At 48.3% G+C, this 21,279-nt stretch overlaps 1 protein-coding gene across 1 annotated transcript in view; it reads left to right on the top strand.

Moving 5' to 3' along the window:
- The window catches only part of camsap3 (calmodulin regulated spectrin-associated protein family, member 3), a 233,762-nt gene that overhangs the window by 122,349 nt on the left and 90,134 nt on the right, over positions 1-21,279 (top strand). The window contains 3 exon segments of the mRNA XM_072491073.1: positions 10,411-10,572; positions 12,000-12,083; positions 17,653-17,685. Coding sequence (XP_072347174.1) covers positions 10,411-10,572; positions 12,000-12,083; positions 17,653-17,685 — 279 coding nt within the window.

The following is a 21,279-nucleotide window of genomic DNA, read 5'->3' as shown; positions in this document are numbered from 1 at the left end:
TTAGCTTGGAGTTCCGGCCCCTTGAGCATTCCCTGACTTTGCCTTTAACGGCAGCCAGTTCCACTTGCCAGGACCAAGTGCAAGAAAAAACAATTATGCTCCTGGAAATCTACCATGGAATTGGCCGAGGGATGAATGGGAGAAAACATTGAGAGAGGAAAAAATAAAGTCGAACCGTGCAGCCGGTTTGTATTTCCAGTTACAGGGGTCAACATCAGTTGGGTTTTCCTAACCCAAAGGTTGCGGACTACACTGATTTTGATTGATTCTGCATCTATCTGTATTTTGATCTGGAAATGTCAGGATTAATTGACACGAGGGGATACTTTGCCGGAGGCATGCTCTCGGGTTTCGGAGCGGTTTTGAGGCCCCTCTTAGGCTAATGCTGCAAACATTGTTTTGAGGATTGTTCGTAACGGATCTAGGCAGACGGAATAATTTTAGGGAGAGAGAAGGTGGTTGGCATTGAAGGTGATTGGGGCAGCACAGTGGTTAGCACTGTTGCTTCACAGCTCCTCCAGGGTCCCAGGTTCGATTCCCGGCTTGGCTCACTGACTGTGCGGAGTCTGCACGTTCTCCCCTTGTCTGCGTGGGTTTCCTCCGGGTGCTCCGGTTTCCTCCCACAAGTCCCAAAATATGTGCTTGTTGGGTAAATTGGACATTCTGAATTATCCCTCCGTGTACCCGAACAGGCGCCGGAGTGTGGCGACTAGATTTTCCACAGTGTCTTCATTGCAGTGTTAATTTAAGCCTACTTGTGACAATAATAAAGATTATTTATTATTATTAATACGGAATTCCAGTCTTTGGCTAGAATATTCCCACCCGAGGTCCCTTTCCGTTGACACGTCAGTGGTGCCCTCGTCGCTTGGGACGTTTGAAGCTGATTTGTATGCCTGGTCTTGCTGTATCCATTCACTAACCCTTGACCCTTCCCGTGTTTCAGTCCACTTGGCGACACGCCCGTGTCCGGTGATTGCTGGGGCATCCGGCTCGGTGGGTAGTGCCCCCCAGTCAGAAGGTTATGGGTTCAAGTCCCACTCTAGGTGTCCATATGATCTCTGCTGATGCTTGGCGCGGTGCTGCGAGGGCGCGGCACTATCGGAGGTGTCTTTTGAATGTGACGTTTTAAGCTGGGGTCCCACCTGCCTCAGTGTAAAAGAGCCTGTGTCACCTTTTTCCGGAGAAGAGCAGGACGAGCTTCCCCCAAGTGCCCTCGGCCAATAACGCTTAAAAACTGTCCGGCTGGCTGTTCCCACGTTGCCATTGGTGGGAGCTTGCTGTGCACGTTTTGGCTGTAAATGACTTTGGGATGTGAGAGAAGTGCTATATAAATGCAGATTTTGCCTGGGGAGAGCTGTTTGGTACAAGTAGCCTCCTCGTGAGTTTGTGAAAGTCTCCGATCAAGACTCGGGGCTGGATTTTCTGACCCCTTACCCCTGCTGCCGGGCGTGTATTCGGCTGCCCAGCAGCACGCCTGTGCCCGTTAGCGAGCTCTCGGGCTGGGAGGACTACGAGAGCTGCCGTTCAATCAGATGGGCTGGCAATTTGGGTTCGGATGTACCACCACAACACGTTATCACTGCGGGTGAGGCCTTTTCCGCCTGTTCGGGACTGACTTCTTTTCCGGGAGGGTGAGCAAATGCTTCACCACACACTCCTCTCCAGCCCATAATGACAGGGGTAGTTTGTGCACTTATTTTCAAAGGACTTAAAAATGAAAAGGGGCGACGTGCATTTAGCTAGCACCCTTTCTCCCGGAGGAGCTACATTACAGCCGGTTAGGCACTTTTGAAGTGCGGCTACTGTTGGTATGTGGGTAGATAGGGCAGCCATGGTACACAGTAAGATCCCACGTACTGCGAAATAATTAACAAACAGATGATCAGTGTCCACTCCTTGCACCCACCTTGAGCTGTGTTTTATGTCCACCAGAACTGGCAAATGGCAACTGGGGTTGGTGTCTCATCTGAAATATGGTTGTTCTGTCAGTGCAGCACTCCCTCAGTGCCCCACTGGTGTGGGCCCAGCCTCTGGGCTCCGTTTCCAGAGTGGGGCTTCAATGGCCAGCCGCCCCACCCTACACTTGCCATTCCAGAGAGTGACAACTTTATGCCACCTTTCTTTCCGTGTTCAGCTTTGTTAAACCTGCTTCACTTAACATAGCGAGAGAACCCCCGTCCACGTTTTTCTCACTGCTTCTTGTGCTTAAGGCTAACTGTCATGTTAGCTGTGTGTGTGGGGGAGGAGGGCGTGGGGGCGGGGGTGGATAGCCAGCACGGAGATGCCACCCTCTGTCCCCAAAGGAAAGACTTAGCAAATGTTTAAAATGCCCCCGTTTAATGGCGGCATCAGGAAATAGGGGTTTGCGACAAATCTCGTTTGAAAGATTAAGGAGAGAGATGGAAAATTGGGCCCAGTTCAGTCTGTCACTGAGCCTGCACTGTGTAACGCTGTGGCTAGATTTTCTTTACATAATCCTGCGATCTTTTTGTTAATTGCTTTTTGTAGCTTCCCTCAACCCCTGAAGGACTCATTGACTGGGAGCTTTTTTTTTCTCCATTCTTTCCCAGGATGTGGGTGTTGACGGCTGGGCCAGCATTTGTTATCTTTCCTGAATTGCTCTCGATGTTGGCGGTGTTGTGTTATTCACCCTGGGGTAACACTGACGGCAACAGGATGCAGTTGTATTGTAAAGTATACACCAAACGTAGGCGTTGGTTCAATACAATTTATTGAACTTCTGGAGCAGTGCACACAGCTTGCTGTGGGTTGACACTCTACTAATCTAAGTGTGCTAACTATAACTAACTAGACCAGACTAGCTCTGAGCCACGTGTAGAAGGTGCTAACTGATATATACACCCTGACTGTCACTACAGTTGTCACCAGTGGAAAGAGGCAGAGTGCTGATGCCTCGTGTGTTTCATAGTGGGAAACCCCCCTCTCGTGTTCTGCCTGGTGATTGGTTGTGTTCTGTCCTGTGTGTTGATTGGCTGTACTGGGTGTCTGTCACTGCTTGTCTGTATCTCATTATGTGACTGAGTGCATGTCATGTGCATATCATTACAGCGGCCAGCCCCTGCAGTTTTTATGTGGTGTCGGTACACCCGTGGTGCTGTTGGGAATGTCAGGATTTAGATGCAGTGATCGCTCGGGAATGGTGAAGTATTTCCCAGTCAGGATGGTTACGTGGTTTGGATGTGTACCTGCAGATGGTGATTCCATGTGGCTGTGTCTTTCGAGGTGGTCGGGGCCGCGGGTTTTGGAGGTGCTGTTCACAGAGGCTAGGTGCGGTGTTGCTGCAGTGCAACTTGTAGATGGTACGCGCTGCTACCACTGTGCTTTGATGGTGGAAGATGTGACCGCCTCCAGTAGGCCTTGAGCCGTGTTATTGTCGTGGTTTTGTTGACCGTGATCTTTTCCAGTCAGTTTCTGGAGGGGCAAAATCCTCACCCTTCTCTGCAAATGCCTGATGGGAGGAAGAGGTTATTTTACTGGGCTATTTTATTTCTGAGGCCTTTCTTTTTAGGCTTCTGCCTTAATTTCGATACAAGTTAGGGAGGCATTGGCATAGTGGTATCGTCGCTGGGCTAGTTATCCAGAGACCCAAAGCCATGTTCTGGGGACCTGGATTTGAATCCCGCCATGGCAGATCGTGAAGTTTGAATTCAATTTCATGGGCGGCACGGTAGCACAGTGGTTGGCACTATTGCTTCACAGCGCCCAGGTCCCAGGTTGGATTCCCGGCTTGGGTCACTGTCTGTCCAGAGTCTGCACGTTCTCCCCCGCGTCTGCGTGGGTTTCCTCCGGGTGCTCCGGTTTCCTCCCACAAGTCCCGTGTTCGGTGAATTGGACATTCTGAATTCTCCCTCAGTGTACCTGAACAGACATATCAACCGGGAAAGGCAAAACTTGAAGCATGGGCAGTCGGAGGCAGGGGTTGAATGGGGTAACGCTCAGGAAAATGCCTCTCCTGACCTCCTCCGCTGTTGGAAGCCACTTTCACGAGACAACATCCAAGTAAGCTGTTAAATCACCTTTTTCTAAAATGGGTTTACAATGTTGTATGGAAGAATAATTCATGTCTGACATGAGGAAACTCTTCATAGAATTGCAATGGGGTCTTCACAGTGGCGATGGTGATGATGGCAGGCTAGTAATACAACGACCCAGGACAATGGGGCATGGATTCAAATCCCATCATGGCAGCTGGTGGAACTTAAATTCAATGGATATAATCTGGCATTAAAAGCTAGTCTCAATAATGTTGGCCATGGAAATCTGCCATCCTTAGCCGGCCTGGCCTACATGTAACTCCAGACTCACAAACAATGTAGTTGACTCTTAACTGCCCTTGGAAATGGAAATAGACTTGGAGGTTAGTCCAGATGAATGCGTGGCTGGAGAGAAAGTGCAGAAGGGAGGGATTTAGATTTTTGGGACATTGGGGCCTGTTTTGGGGACAGTGGAACCTATACAGGACGGACAGGTTGCACCTGAACTGAAATGGGACCAGTGTCCTTGCAGGGAGGGTTGCTAGTGCTGTTGTGGAGGCTTTAAACTACTAGGCTGGGTGGGGTGTGGTGGGGGAGGGGGAGGGATGCACAGCCAAGATTAGAATAAACAGCAAGTGAGTCAGGAAGGCAGACGTTCTCGACCAGTTAAGTCACAAGGGAGTTTGGCAAGATTGGATGGTATTTATTTTAATGCAACAAGTCTGATAAACAGGCCCTTGGTGAGGCCACACCTAAAATATTGTGTGCAGTTTTGGTCTCCTTATCTGAGGAAGGATGTTCTTTCGAGGGAGTGCGGCAAAGGTTTACCAGACTGATTCCAGGGATGGTGGGACTGTCATTTGAGGAGAGATTGACTAGGTTAGGATTGTTCTCGCTGGAGTTCAGAAGAATGAGGGGGGAATCTCGTAGAAACATATAAAATTCTAACAGGACTAGACAGGGTAGATGCAGGGAAGATGTTCCCGATGGTGAATCTGTCCAGAACCAGGGGTCAGAGTCTGAGGATTCAGGGTAAACCATTTAGGACAGAAATGAGGAGACATTTCTTCACCCAAAGAGTGGTGAGCCTGTGGAATTCATTACCACAGGAAGTAGTTGATGCTAAAATGTTGAATATATTCAAGAGGCGGCTGGATATAGCACTTGGGGAGAATGGGATTAAAGGTTATAGGGAGAAAGCAGGATGAGGCTATTGAGTTGGATGATCAGCCATGATCGTGATGAATGGAGGAGCAGGCTCGAAGGGCCAAAAGGCCTCCTCCTGCTCCTATCTTCTATGTATCTATGTAAATAAGACAGGTGAGTTGAGGGCACAAATTTAAACATGGGGGTATGATGTCATTGCTGTCACTGAGGCATGGTTGAGAGAGGGGCTGGATTGTCTGCTCAGTATTCCAGGATGTAAGACCTTCAGGTGAGACAGGGGAGGTGAGACAGGAGGGGGTGTCGCAATTTTGATCAGGGAATGAATTACAGCAGGAAGCGGGGGGGAAGACATCTTAGGATCTTCAAATGAAGCCTTGTGGATAGAACCTCCAGAGGAGCATTCGCATTGCTGGGAATGTCCTATAAGCCACCTAAAAGTCCAAGAGAAATAGAGCATATTTAAAAAAAGAGGTAGCACAGTGGTTAACACTGCCTCGCAGCGCCAGGGCCTGGGTTCGAATTCCGACCTTGAGTGACTGTCTGTGACGAGTTGGTACATTCTCCCCGTGTCTGCGTGGGTTTCCGCCGGGTGCTCCGGTTTCCTCCTACAGTCCAAAGATGTGCGGGCGCTAAATTGCCCTTGGTGTCCAAAAAGGGTAAGTGGGGGTTACGGGGATATGGTAGATACGTGGGCTTGAGTAGGGTGCTCTTTGTAAGGGCCAGTGCAGCCTCGATGGGCCAAATAGCCTCCTGCACTGTAAATTTGATGATTGTTTGGATGATTTTCTATGGCCCAGCAAGCCACTGAGTTAAAGGGCAATTAGGGATGGGCAATAAATGCTGGCCTTGCCAGCGAAGCCCGCATCCTGTGAAAGAAGAAATTAAAAAACAAAACAAATGACAAGACTGCTCGGGTGACATTTGTGTCGCCTCTCCATGAAAGTGGGGCTGGTTTAGCACAGGGCTAAATCACTGGCTTTGAAAGCAGGCCAGCAGCACGGTTCAATTCCCGTACCAGCCTCCCCGAACAGGCGCCGGAATGTGGCGACTAGGGGCTTTTCACAGTAACTTCATTGACGCCTACTTGTGACAATAAGCGATTTTCATTTCATTTCAAGTGTGATCAAAGTGTGTTCCACCTCGCATAATTGAGGCAAACCCTTGGGAAGAATCCTTGGAAAGAATTGGAATCGACATTGGATGGGACTTGAGGAATTTCTCTGAATTTTGAGTTGGGCCTCACCATTAATTATTTTGAGCTGTTTTGAGTTCACCCTTTTTTTTTTCTTCAGGCACAATCTCAGCCAGCCTCCCCAACCAGTGTACTGCTGTCCTGTACAGCGAGTCCCGTTTTGGACACATCTCACCGCAAGGTTTATCCGCAATTAAACATGCTTTTTTTTAATAGTGTGCCAAAATGGAACATAAACCACATCATCTGGTTTCTGTGATTCCACTGCCAAGGCCCGGTGTGACCTTTGATCCTAGTAGCCATGGGAAAGAGCCTTCCATTTGAGGCTTATTTTCTTATTGGCTAACTAAACCAAGATAGTAATTTTTTTTTTTTAAACCACATTGGAGTGATGACATGAATAACTGTTCAAAATAAAGATGGAGGCTTTTCATCCTTGGGCAAACCACAGTGTCGAGGCCTGGCAGTATTGCTGCATTCTTGTTTACAAAATCCATCTGGAAAATTCCTCCTTTGGAAACTTGGACGGGTCAGAGTTGGTTGGATGGAACTTTTTCGATCTGTGCGCTTTTTGTTCCTCGCCCACTCCCCTCCCACCCCGTTGCAACCAACCATCGCCATTTCAGTTTTTATTTCTGGGAGGGGAGTTGTGTTTATTGAAGTGTCTGCGCTGGGTGGCATTCCAGCACTGTGGCATTGGAAAATTGTAAACCCGTCCATGCAGTTTACAGGCATATCTGGTATCTTAAATACCAGTCGGTAGTTGGAATGATAGTTATATAGACTGTATAGTATAGAAAGTTTTTTTTTTTAATTAAAAAAAAAAAGTCACGTGTATGGTGCCTTTCCACCAGATGTCTCTAGTACTTTGCAACCAATGAAGTGCAGTTACTATTGTAATGCAGTAATTACAGCGGCTAATAGGTGCGCAGGAAATACAGCGGCCAGTGGGGGCGCTGCAAGCTCCCATGGTGCCCAATAGAATCATGGAATTTACAGTGCAGAAAGAGGCCATTCGGTCCATCTGTTGTGCTGTTGGTTGGACATCGGGGATAACACGCCCTGCTCCTTTTCAAAATAATACCATGGGATCTTAAGGAGGGCACGTGGCACAGTGCTTAGTACTGCTGCCTCACAGCGCTGAGGTCCCAGGTTCGATCCCGGCCCTGGGCCACTGTCCGTGTGGAGTTTGCACATTTTCCCCGTGTCTGCATGGGTTTCGCCCCCACAACCCAAAGATGTGCCGGTTCGGTGGATGGGCCACGCTAAACTGCCCCTTAATTAGAAAAAAAAATAATTGGGCACTCTAAATTTAAAAAATAACACCATGGGATCTTCTACATCCTCCCGAGCAGTCAGCTAGGTCCCCTGTTTATTGTCCCAACTGAAAGTCAGCCTCGCTGGCAGTGCAGCGCTCCCTCTGTATTGCACTGAAATAAATATTGATGGTTTATTTTGCTCAAGCACTGGGGTGGGTCGTGAACCTGGGACCTTGCAATCCAGAACCGACTGCGCCCCCCGCTAAGCTTCGGTATTCCAGACCATGCTGTCTTACACCTCAAATGATGCACAGGTTAATGTCTTGACGCTGGTTTTGAGCACCTTGGTAGCTGTTTCTGACCGATATCCAGGGGTGGTTCAGCTATTGAACTGCCTCTTTTCTTCCGAGACTCTGCATGCCACCCCATCCCATCCCAATGACTGATTCGCAGACTGGTGGTGGTGGTGGTGCACTGTTTGAGTGAATTTTTGAGGCTGCTTTTTATTCAGAAGGTATTGTGGGCCTGCCAAGATCTTTGAGAGAATGCACTGGTCGTGGTCTTGGGAATCGAACCAGACTTCCCAATGACTTCGCTTCTAAATGTGATCTAAGTACCGATAGTTGATGTACAAGATTTCTTTGTCCCAACTCTGGTAAATCTCTCGTCCCCAATTTTTATGCCCCATACGGTGGCAGTCATGGCGTCAGCTGTTGGGGAAGGGGTGGAGTAGTTTTATTGTCACTAGACTAGTAATCCCGGGGTAATATTCTGGGGGCCTGGCTTCGAATCCCACCACTGCAGATGGTGGAATTAGAATTCAACAAAAATCTGGAATTAGAAGTCGAATGATGACCGTTGTCAATTGTCGTAAAAACTCACCTGGTTCACTGGTGTTTTTCTTAGTGAAGGAAATCTAAAACTAAACCTCTCGTCTGTCCCCATAGCTCCTTAAGCAGCTAGGAACTATATTTCCTTGATGCTCCTGTGAAGTGAGTTGGGATACTGTACTACGTATAAAGGGGATATACGAATGTGAGTGGTTTTTCAAAATATCCCTTGCAACTGCGATGATGCTGATTCTTAAAGGGACACTCCTGGTTCACTCTCACATTCTGTGTTTATTGTTCTCTCAACAATGAGGTCTGGGTTTGAGCCCCATTCACCCCTTCAAGCCCTCTTTGGAATTGTTACATCTTTCAGAGATATCGCCACATTCTTCTCAGCACACAAGGTAATATAGGCCAGTGTTGGGCAATTCAGCCGAATGAGTGGCACCCGTGCATCTCAACTGGGCTGCAAGATTGAACTTTGGCTAATTCCCTAACATGATCCTGTAAATATGTTTCTTACACCGAATATTCCACAATGAGTTCTGGAAAATACTATTGGGCGGGATTCTCTGATCCTGAGGCTAAGTGTTGACGCCGTCGGAAACGCCATCGCGTTTCCTGACGGCGTCAACATGGCCTCAGGATCAGCAATAGGGGCCAGCACGGCACTGGAGCGACCCACGCTACTCCAGCTGTTGTTCCCGGCGTCAGATGGGCGCCGCGGGGTCCACACATGCGCAGTAGCACCGGTGCCAATGCGCGCATGCGCAGTGGCTCCCTTCTCTGCGCCGGCCCCGACACAACATGGCGCAAGGCTACAGGGGCCGGTGCGGAAGAAAGGAGGCCCCCAGCCCGAGAGGCCAGGCCACAGCGGAGGTGCCCCCGGAGTCGCCCCCGGACCCTTCCACGCCAAGGTCCCGCCGGCTAAGAGCAGATTAGAACGGCGCCTGCGGGACTCGGGTTTTTTGTTACGGCCGAGAATCGCCGGGGGGGGGGGGGGGGGGGGGGGGGGGCACGTAGAGCGCCGGCGCCAATGGCGCGAATCCAATTCTCTGCTCCGAGGAGAATCGTGTCCCGGCGGCGTGGCACGATTCGCGCCAGCCGTGGCGATTCTCTGGCCCGTCCCCGGGCTGAAAGAATCCCACCTTATAGTTTCTGATTATACACGTCAAATGATCAAAACAAATGATATATTTACACCTTGAACGCAGAGGGAGAGCACGGCTCTCAACAGTCAATGTTGTGAACCATCAGCTCGCACCTCACTTCGCTGACCCTCGCTTTACGTGTGAATCACTCGAGTCAGACCTGTAGGAAAATAAACGAGGCAACGGAAATCGGGGGAATGTAGCAGCCCTGCACCTGGGTAGCGCTCAACAATGTCTCGTGGGCTGCATGTGGTCCCTGGGCTGCAGTTTGCCCACCACTGATGTCGACCGTTCTGTTCAATCTCTCCTCCTTCAACAACCTTCTACCCCAGGATTTAGTGTGGCCAATCCACCTACCCTGCACATCTTTGGGTTGTGGGGGCGAAACCCACGCTAACACGGGGAGAATGTGCAAACTCCACACGGACAGTGACCCGGGGCCGGGATCGAACCTGGGACCTCGGTGCCGTGAAGCAGCAGTGCTAACCGCTGCGCCACCGTGCTACCCGCGTTTTCAAACTTGAGCCAGGTTTGAAGGTAAGACGGCTGAGGTGTCACCTGTACAGGCTTGTCATCTGTAGTGGCGAATTTAAAAATGGCGGGCTGGATTGTTTGTGTGTGGTGGATTTAGTGTGACTTTATCCTTTAGTCTCTTGGGGTTATTTCACACGATCTGGAAGTTATTTCAAATCGAGGGTTGACCGATTCGCCAATGCCCCTGGCGAGGGTGGCGAAGAGGATTGCTCATTGAATGTAGTCCATGTCAGAGTCCGCAGGCAGATAAATAACGCAAGCTCTGCTTTTGCCAACCAGGGTGCCCACTTGGCCCTTATCGATGCCCTGATGACCGCCTACATGATGGAGACCTTGCGTGGCAGGAAGGTGGCAGCAGACACCGAGGAGATCGCAAGCCTCAGTCCGTCGAAGCAGGTCCCAGCCAGCACGGAATACAACTTGCTGTTCTGGGTTGACGAGGTAACAATCTTGTATTTATATATTTTTTTTAAAAAAGAAAAACATTTTTGAGGGCTTGACACGCATCTGTGTCTTAGTTCTTTATCTCCAGAATAGTTTTATCGTAGATGTGGCATGCTCTGTCATCCAGTGGTGATTTTGGACCAGATACTGATTGGCTCTAATCCGAGAGCAAGCCATGGGCTGTGACTGGGTCAAGTTTAAATCTCTGGCAGAGGGAAGGTGCTGATTGTGCGTAGGCCAGCTGTCTGACTCCAGTTGTGTTCAGCTTTCACAAATGGTTGTGGCAGGCACCACGGGAGACATTGAATGAAAGGTTTTCTTCATCCAGTTGTGCCTTGTGTACAAAAATAAAAGCAAATTACTGCGGATGCTAGAATTTGAAACCAAAAAGAAAATGCTGGAAAATCTCAGCAGGTCTGGCAGCATCTGGAGGGAGAGAAAAGAGCGAACGATTCGAGTCCAGATGACCCTTTGTCAAAGCTAAAGACCGAGAAAGTGGGAAATATTTATACTGTGGAGTGAGAATGAAAGATGAGTCATAGCAACAGAAACCAAGGGAAACGGGGCGCTAATAGCCACAGAAACCCAGGGAAACGGGACGCTAATAGCCACAGAAAGCAAGGGGAAAGAGTGCTAATGGCAGTACCCGGAGAGAACAAAAGGTGTGAAAGGCCAAACTGCAGAGAAACTAACATCAGTTTCTGATCACCTAAGTGCTGCCTCCATACATTGCCATCCAATATGTAGGTTATTATTCCAGTTGCACAACATAGAAGTGACCCCAGGTCTGGACATCTGAACAAAGTTGACTTTTATTCATGTTACCAACATGGTAATAGATATAGGACAGAGGTCAGAGGTAGGTTCTTTACGCAAAGAGTAGTGAGGCCGTGGAATGCCCTACCTGCTACAGTAGTGAACTCGCCAACATTGAGGGCATTTAAAAGTTTATTGGATAAACATATGGATGATAATGGCATAGTGTAGGTTAGATGGCTTTTGTTTCGGTGCAACATCGTGGGCCGAAGGGCCTGTACTGCGCTGTATTGTTCTATGTTCTATGTTCTAGAGGGGAAACTGTGACAGAGATAGATGTGGGGGGAGGGGAAGGGGGAAGCCACTGGTAACGAAAGGTGGAAAAGTTGGGGGGGGGGGGGGGGGGCAAGATGTGAATATATATAAAAAAAGACACGAGAGAAAGAAATGGTTAAAAAAACAATTAAAATGAAACGGGATGAAAACAAATGGGTCGAGGTGGGGTAGAGCTAATCATCTGAAGCTGCTGAATTCGATGTTGAATTTGACTGGAAGGCTGTATGTGCCTTGTGTACCTTGTGTTGTATTCATCTTCAAGAGGTGAACTTGAGCATTTGACGCGGTCTGAGGTCTGATTTCTTCATTACAAACTTTTTTCTCTTCCTCAGATAAACCAGAAATTAAAAGATGTCTCTGAACGGTTGCACCAGCTGAGACACCAGCCTGGCGTAGACAATTCAAGAAACCAAGGGGTAGGCATCTAACTGACGAACATTTAAGCTTGTATTGCTGCTGTGCTACCTTTGCTAATCTTCCTCCACACTGCTTCCTGCCATGTCTAAGTTTACTAACTGATTTTCCAAACCCTGCCCTTTTTTTTTTTGTCGCTGCTGTGCTAAGTACTTCAATAATTTTTAAGTTTCACTTTTGAGTCTTCCAATTTGGAATCGGATGACCAGATATCCCAGGGTCACAGGTGTGCGTGATCTCATTGAGGCTTGATCTTAAAAAGTGCCGGCTACAGAATTGGAGGCAATGGAGTGAACAGGAAGGAACTGGGGGCAACTAGAGACTATAGTTTCACTTTTTAAAGTTTTGATGTGCGAGAGATTCAAGACTGCAAGATCATAACCTAAATCTTTACTGTACATTACTATCAACAAATCACTTAATTTAGGCTGGTAGTACATCGGTACGTGGCATTTTGAGTGGTTCTGGTCATTGAGAAGTGGTGCCTCCATACATTGCCATCCAATATGTAGGTTATTATTCCAGTTGCACAACATAGAAGTGACCCCAGGTCTGGACATCTGAACAAAGTTGACTTTTATTCATGTCGCTGTGCAATGCATGGACCTGTGACCAATACAGGAGGGTGCATTTTCATGAATGTCCTTCATGGAAAGCAAGTTCTGGAATACCTACAGGAGACGGGAAGGTGGAAATAAAAATGCTAAGGGCGAGAACAGGGACCAAACGCACAGTTGAAGGGAGATCGGTTTCTTTTTTTTTGAAGATGAGAGTTTAGCAAGGCCAAATGTTTCTGGTAAAGCTCCTCGTGAGGGGATGGTTATAATGGAGAAGATTTCTCGAGATTGAACGTTTTGTTTGTATAGACTGGACTCTATCTTCTTGTTGAAGTGATAGAAGCTCTAATTATACCCTGTGGATGAGGGGTTTTTGTGGCCCATTGTGTGATGTGAGTTGACCTCTTCATCTCAGCTATGTTGTGATTGGTTGGTGATGCAGGTTGAGGAGGGTGAAGGGAACAAAATAAATTCTCCAGTGTCTTCAAGAGGCTTCTGCCAAATTGGCATTGACAGGGGCACAGGAGCAGGTTATAGTTCAAACTGGGGAGAGATGGGGGAAGGCTTTGACCCACTTTGCAATAAGGACTGTAGGACAAGCTTTTCTGGCTGCAGCCGGTTATTCCTGAAGCAATATCCCAAGACCGCACCCCACCGCCAGCCCCCAACCACTCAAGCTCCAGCCATTTTGGGTCGAACGGAATTATTGTTTCCCTCTGGCTGTCAATGCTCTCGTGAGCGAGATTCCCATTTGATTTACCGATAGTACAAGCCTGTCGTCAGGAGGTGTCCATCTCCCTGTGCAATGGCTGGGAGAAGAAAGTGTTCACACCATCCTGACTGGTACAGTCAGCAACTGGCAGAGCTTTTCTCTTTTCCGACAGTACTCAACCCTACTCGGGCGTGCTTTTGCCTATTGTGGTCCTTTAGGAAGGAGATGGCGCAAGAGAGATTTGTGATCTCCGATGTGTCAGATGGGGTGATCGGAATTAAATTAAGGGATGAATTTGGCCAGTCTCATTTGTGGACAGGGTAGTTGGAGTAGCACATGATTGGGTTGGGGGGGGTGGGGGGGTCTCTCTGTTCTTCTTTCCCTGGACTAGAAGGAATGGCCTCCATTATCCCTCCATGTTAAGTAGGGTGCTCTTTCCAAGAGCCGGTGCAGACTCAATGGGCCGAATGGCCTCCTTCTGCACTGTAAATTCAATGAAATTTACACCCATTCAAATAATCTGCCTTCCTATTTTTGCTACCAAAGTGGATAATCTCACATTTATCCACATACTGCATTTGCCCACCCAGCCTGCACAACTAATTCTCAGTGTCCACTCTGTCAATGCCACCCCTAATTTTGTAAACGTCTGTCAGGTCGCCTTTGCAACCTCCTGTTCCAGTGTCATTATGTGATGCCCAGGTGTAAACCCTCCACAACCACAAGTAACCCCCCCCCAACCCCAGACATCAGTCCTGGTCCTAGTTTGCACCGGTCCCACCTTCCCCCAGAAGTGGTCCCAATGCCCCAGGAATCTGAAACCCTCCCCCCTTACCGTCCTTCCAGCCACATATTCTGCTAATTCTAAACCAGTGGCACTGGTGGTACTCCTGCGATCATTACCTTTTTGTGGTCCGATTTCTCCCCTTCTAGCTCCCCACGTTCCCATGTCGTTGGTACCGATGTGCCCGCTGACCACTGGCTCCTCTCCCTCCCCCTCTAGAATGTCCTGTATTTGTCCAAACAATCCTGCAGACCAGCCTCAATGTGTTTGGGACAAGGGGGTTGGCAGCGATGGGTGTGATTGAAGTTGAAGGTGAGCGAGTTCTGATTTATTCCATGTCGACTAGCCATCCAGTAGACATTCCCTTGTGGCTTGGATGATTGACTTTGTCCAAATGTTGTGTTCAGTTAACTGGTCTTTCGTGGTGTCCAAGGCTGTCACTGTGCTCTCTAGTAGCTTTGTCTTTTTAAAAATAAATTTAGAGTACCCAATTAATTTTTTCCAATTAAGGGGCAATTTAGCGTGGCCAGTCCACCTACCCTGCACATCTTTGGGTTGTGGGGGCGAAACCCACGCAGACACAGGGAGAATGTGCAAACTCCACACGGACAGTGACCCAGAGCCGGGATCGAACCTGGGACCTCGGCGCCGTGAGGCTGCAGGGCTAACCCACTGCGCCACTGCGCTGCCCTTTTTCAGAGAGTTTGAGGGAAGGATTACTTCGTTCATATGGGGAGGGAAGGTGGCCAGAATTAGAAAGGTGCTGCTACAGAGGAGAAGGCAGGCAGGGGGTTCTGAACCTGATGTATTACTACTGGGCGGCGAATGTGGAGAAGGTGCGGAGCTGGGTCAGAGGGGTTGATTCCCAGTGGGTCAGAATGGAGGAGAGTTTGTGCAGGGGGTCGGGATTGAAAGCACTTGCAACAGCGCCGCTCCAGATAGCTCCGGGGAAATACTCGGAGTCCAGTAATAATAGCTTCATTGAGAATTTGGAGGCAGTTTCGCCAACACTTCGGGTTGGGGGCAGGGTCAAGGGAAATGTCGATTCAGGGGAACCACAGATTTGAGCCAGGGAAGTGGGATGGAAATTTTTGGAAATGGGAGGAGAAGAGGATTAAGACACTAAAAGATTTGTTTCTTAGGGGCCAGTTTGCAAGATTGAAGGAGCTGGAAGCGAAGTATGGGTTGGAGCAGGGGAAAATGTTTAGATACATGCAGGTTCGAGATTTTGCCAGAAAGGAGATACAGAGCTTCCCGAAGGAGCTGGCCTCCACATTGCTGGAGAGGTGTTGACGACAAGGGGACTGGAGAAGGGGGTAGTATCGGCGGTTTACGGAGCTATTTTGGATGAGGAGAAGACACCACTGGAAGGGATCAAAGCAAAGTGGGAGGAAGAGTTGGGAGAGGATATGGAGGAGGGGTTCTGGTGTGAGGTGCTCCGGAGAGTGAATGCCTCCACCTCGTGTGCGAGGTTGGAGCTGATACAGCTGAAGGTGGTATACCGAGCACACCTCACAAGGGCGAGGATGTGTGAACATTGAGGGGGGGGGGGGTCCCGCTAATCAAGTTCATATGTTTTGGTCCTGTCCAAAGCTAGAAGATTACTGGAAGGAGGTTTTTAGGGTAATTTCTAAAGTGGTGCACGTGAAACTGGACCCAGGTCCCCGGGAGGCCATATTCGGGGTGGCGGCCCAGCCAGGGTTGGAAACGGGTGCAGAGGCAGGTGTTGTAGCCTTCGCCTCGTTGATCGCCCGAAGGCGGATCCTGATAGGTTGGAGAGCAATCTCTCCACCCTGTGCTCTGGCGTGGCAGGAGGACCTGTTGGAATTCTTGACTCTTGAGAAGGTTAAGTTTGAACTGAGGGGAAGGATGGAGGGGTTTCTACAATTCATGGGCATTATTCATTCTGCACTTTCAAGAACTGGATTACATCGAACATTAGTTGGGGCGTGTGGGTGGGAGGGTTGGGGGGAGGGGGGCTGTGTGTGTTAATGGCGACTATGGGTGATCCCTAATTCCTTTTTGTCATTTGTTTGTGTGAACATGCGGGCTGATGTTTGGGGTTTGGTGGGAGGATGGGATCATTGTTATTGATATGGGGACTTACATATTTGTTACTGATTATTGTTTATTGTTGGTGGGTGTAAATTTGGGAGAAAATGTGAAAAAAGTGCAGAATAAAAAATATTTAAAAAAAAAAAAACACTGGGAGAATGTCGTCACGGACAGTGACCCAGAGCTGGGATCGAACTTGGGATCTACGTGCCGTGAGGCAGCAGTGCGAACCACTGCGCCACCGTACTGCCCCTTAGTAGCTTTATCTATGGTCAACAAATATTTATTTTTTGAAAACTGAGGGAGTTATTTGTGCCTGCTCTGTTTAGATTCCGAGCACATTAAGTGCGGCACTTGTTCATAGGGGACAAGGAAAGTAAGTGATATTTCAAAAAGATGTCGGACTGTATTTAAAAAAAAAAAAAAAAAAAATTTAGAGTACCCAATTTTATTTTTTCCAATGTAGGGGCAATTTAGCATGGCCAGTCCACCTGACCTGCACATCTTTGGGTTGTGGGGGTGAAACCCACGCAGACATGGGGAGAACGTGCAAACTCCACACGGACAGTGACCCAGGGCCGGGATTCGAACCCAGGTCCTCAGCACTGCAGTCCCAGTGTTAACCACTGCGCCGCATGCCGCCCTCCTGCTGTCTGTATTTAAGTCTCGTCCTGCCCTCCAACTGATGTTCCTCCAGTTCCAGCCCCTTTACATGCCAGGCCGCTGCAATTAGTGACTATGTCGTGTAATAATCTTTGTTGAGTCTCGGTGGGATCTCAACCTTGTCCCGTGTGGCGTTGCTCTTCGAGGAGCCAGATTGGCGAGGGGGTAGTTACTGCGAAAGGACTTCCCTCCAACTTTGAGGGAGATTTTTCGACCTGGGTCTGCACCACCTGTGTGCACGGAGCTCACACCTGGGGGATGAGGAAGGGGGAGCAATAAATGTTGGACTTTTTCAACAACACCCACCTCCTGATCTCCTGGAAGAAAGAAACAATGGAGCATGGATCCGAGAATATAAGGGGGAAGGGATTACTTGCTGCACCTCCACTCAACAAATCATGATTGGTGGATTTTTGTGCAACGCAAAGATGATCCCCCCCCCCCCCCCCCCCTCACATTGCTGAAAAGACGGTTGCAATTCTCTCTCACCTGCAATAAAAATGGTTGCCCCAACCTATTAATGCACCGATCGTTAAATGTAACTACACAAAGATTACAAAAAAAGTGATGGGGAGTTTCCTTTCTGTATTTTTGACTGAATCTGCATATCTTGCCTTGTTGAGCTTTGACTCTTTTTTATATTTAAATGTGTATTTGATATTTCTAGTATTGCCTTGCTTGAAGTCTGACGCACTTCTGATTTTATGAAATTCAATGCTTCTCCTCTTTTCCCTTCTCTCTCTCTCTCTCGCTGCCCCTTTGACCTCTCTGCCTATGTGACACACTGTGTCCTTCAACAGTGTCCCACCAAATGGTATTGGAAGCTAGTTCCTGTAAGTCCACCTCTCAACTTTTACTGCATCTCACCCCTGACCCCGACTTTTGTCCCCTTTTTTTTTTTACCCTTTATTTTTCAAAAAGAGAAGCCTTGTTTTATTGAGACGATATTTAAAACTGTTAAGAGTTGCACAGTGCGTGTTTTTAAAAAAAAAAAGATCCCGTGACCCTTGTGGTGGTGGGGAGAGGGAGGTGAGGGAAGGTTGCATGATGTGACCCTCGAGAAGCAAAGGATGCTGGGATTGTTTATTGTGCAGGATTTTATCATACCGAAAAAATTTACATCGCCTTATAGCATCGAAATATCACATCACACTGATTTAACACGATTAATTATTTTTGGTAGGCAGTAGGATATTTGTTTACCCAATTACAAAGCAAAATCTCCTCTTTTGGGGCATTCATAAGTGGGTGATGGTCTTCTTTTGGGTACTTTTTCAATGATTTTCTGAATGGGATCCATGCTATGGTCCCCCCCAGTTGGCTGCTCTTGTGATTTGGTGGGTGTTGGTGTGGTGTGGGTGTCTAAGAGGTTTGTTGGGTGTGGCTGTATGACGGGTTAAGACTAGGAACGCCAAGCAAAGGGTCCTCAACATTTTGCTCGCTGGTTGAAGGCTAAAATCAAGATATTGATTGTGCAGACCACCTTGATTGTTGGGTGCCCGGGAAGGAGGATAAAAACTGATTATGAAACTCCAAAAATGTGCCTTAAAAAGCCAAATTTATTTTCCCCACCCACAACAGTTATTTCCATTTGGGTGGTTGCTTCATATTTGTGTTCTGTAACAGGATGTCATTCTTTCTCCACAAGAGGCCCTGCTGGTGAGCTTCCTCTGATTTTGTTATACAAAGAACAATACAGCACAGGAACAGGCCCTTCGGCCCTCCAAGCCTGCGCGATCACGTGTCCTATCTGGACCAAACGCCTGTATCCTTCTATACCCCGTCCGTTCATGTGTCTAAACAGATAAGTCTTAAAGGTCGCTAACATATGTGCCCCAACCACCTCACTTGGCAGTGCATTCCAGGCCACCACCACCCTCTGTTATATTAAAAAAACTTTCCCCGCACATCTCCACTGGACCTATCCCCCTCTCACCTTGAACACGTGCCCCCTCGCAATTGTCATTTCCGCCCTGGGAAAAAGCCCCCAACTGTTCACCTTATCTATACCCCGAATACTTCGATCAGGTCGCCCCCTCAGCCTCCATCTCTCCAGGGAGAACATCCCAGTTTGTTCAATCGGTACCGATTATAGAACATAGAACATAGAACAATACAGCGCAGTACAGGCCCTTCGGCCCACGATGTTGCACCGAAACAAAAGCCATCTAACCTACACTATACAATATTTTCGGCACCTGGTCTCCTTGAATCTTTTCATTGCCGCATATAAATTGCCTCATTTATATGCAAAGGCATTGGCTCCAGAAATAACAACTGCCTGAGCGAGTACTCTTTTTTTAAAAATAACTTTAGAGTACTCAATTATTTATTTATTTATTTTCCCACCATTTAAGGGTCAATTTAGCGTTGCCAATCCACCTAACCTGCACATCTTTCGGTTGTGGGGGTGAAACCCACGCAGACACGGAGAATGTGCAAACTCCACACGGATAGTGACCCAGGGATCGAGGACAATGGGAGCCATTTCCCTAAACCTAGAATCAGGAGCTGCCTGACTACTCTTGAGGATTAAGTGCTGATGCTCGTTGTTCTTGAGAGGATGTGTGACTGCGATGGATTTGGCACTCCTAAGCCAAGCCTAGACGAGGGAAGTTGGAACTAAATTTAGCTCTGGCCATTTTTTGTGCGCTGATGGCTGATTCTAGGTTTAGTGAAAGGACTCCCATTGTCCTCTACCATATCAATGTTGGTCTTACTTCCAAAACTGCAGGCTCACCTTCCTACTCTCTCCCTGTACTCTTGTTTGTGTGGTAAACCACTGTGTTCCTATATTAAGGGTTGTACGGTAGAACCTGCACTCCAGGTTCACCTGGGCCCATGCATGCTAGCTCCGCCCAGGAGCCGGGTTATAAATATGCGTGGCCTTCAGCTCGCAGCCATTCCGTCAGCTGCTGTGGAAGGCCACACTTTAGATACTAATAAAGCCTCAGTTTGAATTCAATTTCGTCTCCAGCCAAATTGATCGTGCCTCAGTTTGCTCTCTCTGTCTTAAACATTTGTGACTAAAATCGGCTTCCGCAACTCCTTCAAACCGATTTTCAGGTCATGTTTGCCCTCGCTTCCCTCTTTGTGTCACCTGCTCACAAAACTTTGTTTACATCTCCCTGCCGAGGGAAAAGCTTTTTTCTACCTCTTCCCCGTTCCCTGAAGGCACTGATGCACATCAGGGCTGTGGAGTCCGCAGCGACTCCACTCGTGTTATCGTCTTCCTCATGCAAGCCATGTGGTTGGTCCCAAGACTGGGGGGAGGTCAAAGTTCAGACCGCTCTTGATGTCCTCTTTTTTTTTTTTTAAAGTTTCATCTGGTGTGGAGCATAATCCGCTTGTGTTTATAGAAAAGTTTAAAACCCGGAACGCAAGATTATCCCGTTGGAGTTTGTTATTACAACAGTTGTATACTACCTTAGAAAGGATAATGTGATGGCAGATGCTTTGTCACTGGTACCTAATCCGCTCTTAAACCAATGTAGAGACTGGGAAGGGAACTTCACATAGTGGGGATGGATGAATGGATATGTTGTGATTTATGTCTTGCATACCCCAATGAAACGTCCATGCCCTGATATTTTATTCCTTTAGGGGGACATTTATTCTATGGTGACAGGAAGCAAAACCCCTGATTTACACACCTTACTCTCCACCTCTGCAGCTACTGGAAGTAAAGGTGCATATCTCCCCATATTGCCACAGCTTACGTGGCAAACCCAGCACCTCCCTGCAGCATTCCTTCACCACACTTGCCTGCACACCCCTTCCCTGTTGATTAACCAGATCTCGTGGACCCCGAACTCCCGTCTTGGCAGGATTTCAAAATTTAACCTGTTCGTTCAAGGCTATTAATTTGTCCTAAGACAAATTCAGCGAAGGTGCACAAAGAGGATACATTCACTCTCCCCAAAGCCTCCTCCCATAACCCAGCCTCCATCTCCCGCCCCAAGTCCTCCGCCCGCTTCCACTTGACTTCTCCTCTCGGGGCACCCCCCCCCCCCCCCCCCCCCCCCCCCCCCCCCCCCCCCCCCCCCCAGTCCATTAACTCCTTATAAATCTCCAACACCCTACCCTTGCCAACTCCTGTTTTCGATACCACCTTGACCTGTAGCCTGGGGAACGGTAGGTCGGGAAAGGGCGGCACCTGCTTCCTAACATAATCCCGTACCTGTAAGTACCAGCACTCATTCCCGCTGGGCAGCTCACACTTGTCTACCAATTCCTCTAGACTTGAGGAAGCTACCCCCCACAAATAGGTCCCCAAAATGTTCGATCCCTGCTCCACCGCCAGCCTTACTGAGTTTAACCGTAATCTCAATCTGGGGCCTTCAGGAATCCGTCCCCTCTTTATTTTGTGTGCCTTTCCAAAGAGTTCATCTGACCATTGATGTTTGCAGTTGATCTGAACTGGGTTC

Source organism: Scyliorhinus torazame, chromosome 27, assembly GCF_047496885.1.
Source record: "Scyliorhinus torazame isolate Kashiwa2021f chromosome 27, sScyTor2.1, whole genome shotgun sequence".
Taxonomy (NCBI): domain Eukaryota; kingdom Metazoa; phylum Chordata; class Chondrichthyes; order Carcharhiniformes; family Scyliorhinidae; genus Scyliorhinus; species Scyliorhinus torazame.
The sequence above is the reverse complement of the archived record's forward strand: the minus strand, read 5'-3'. Positions and strand labels throughout refer to the sequence as shown.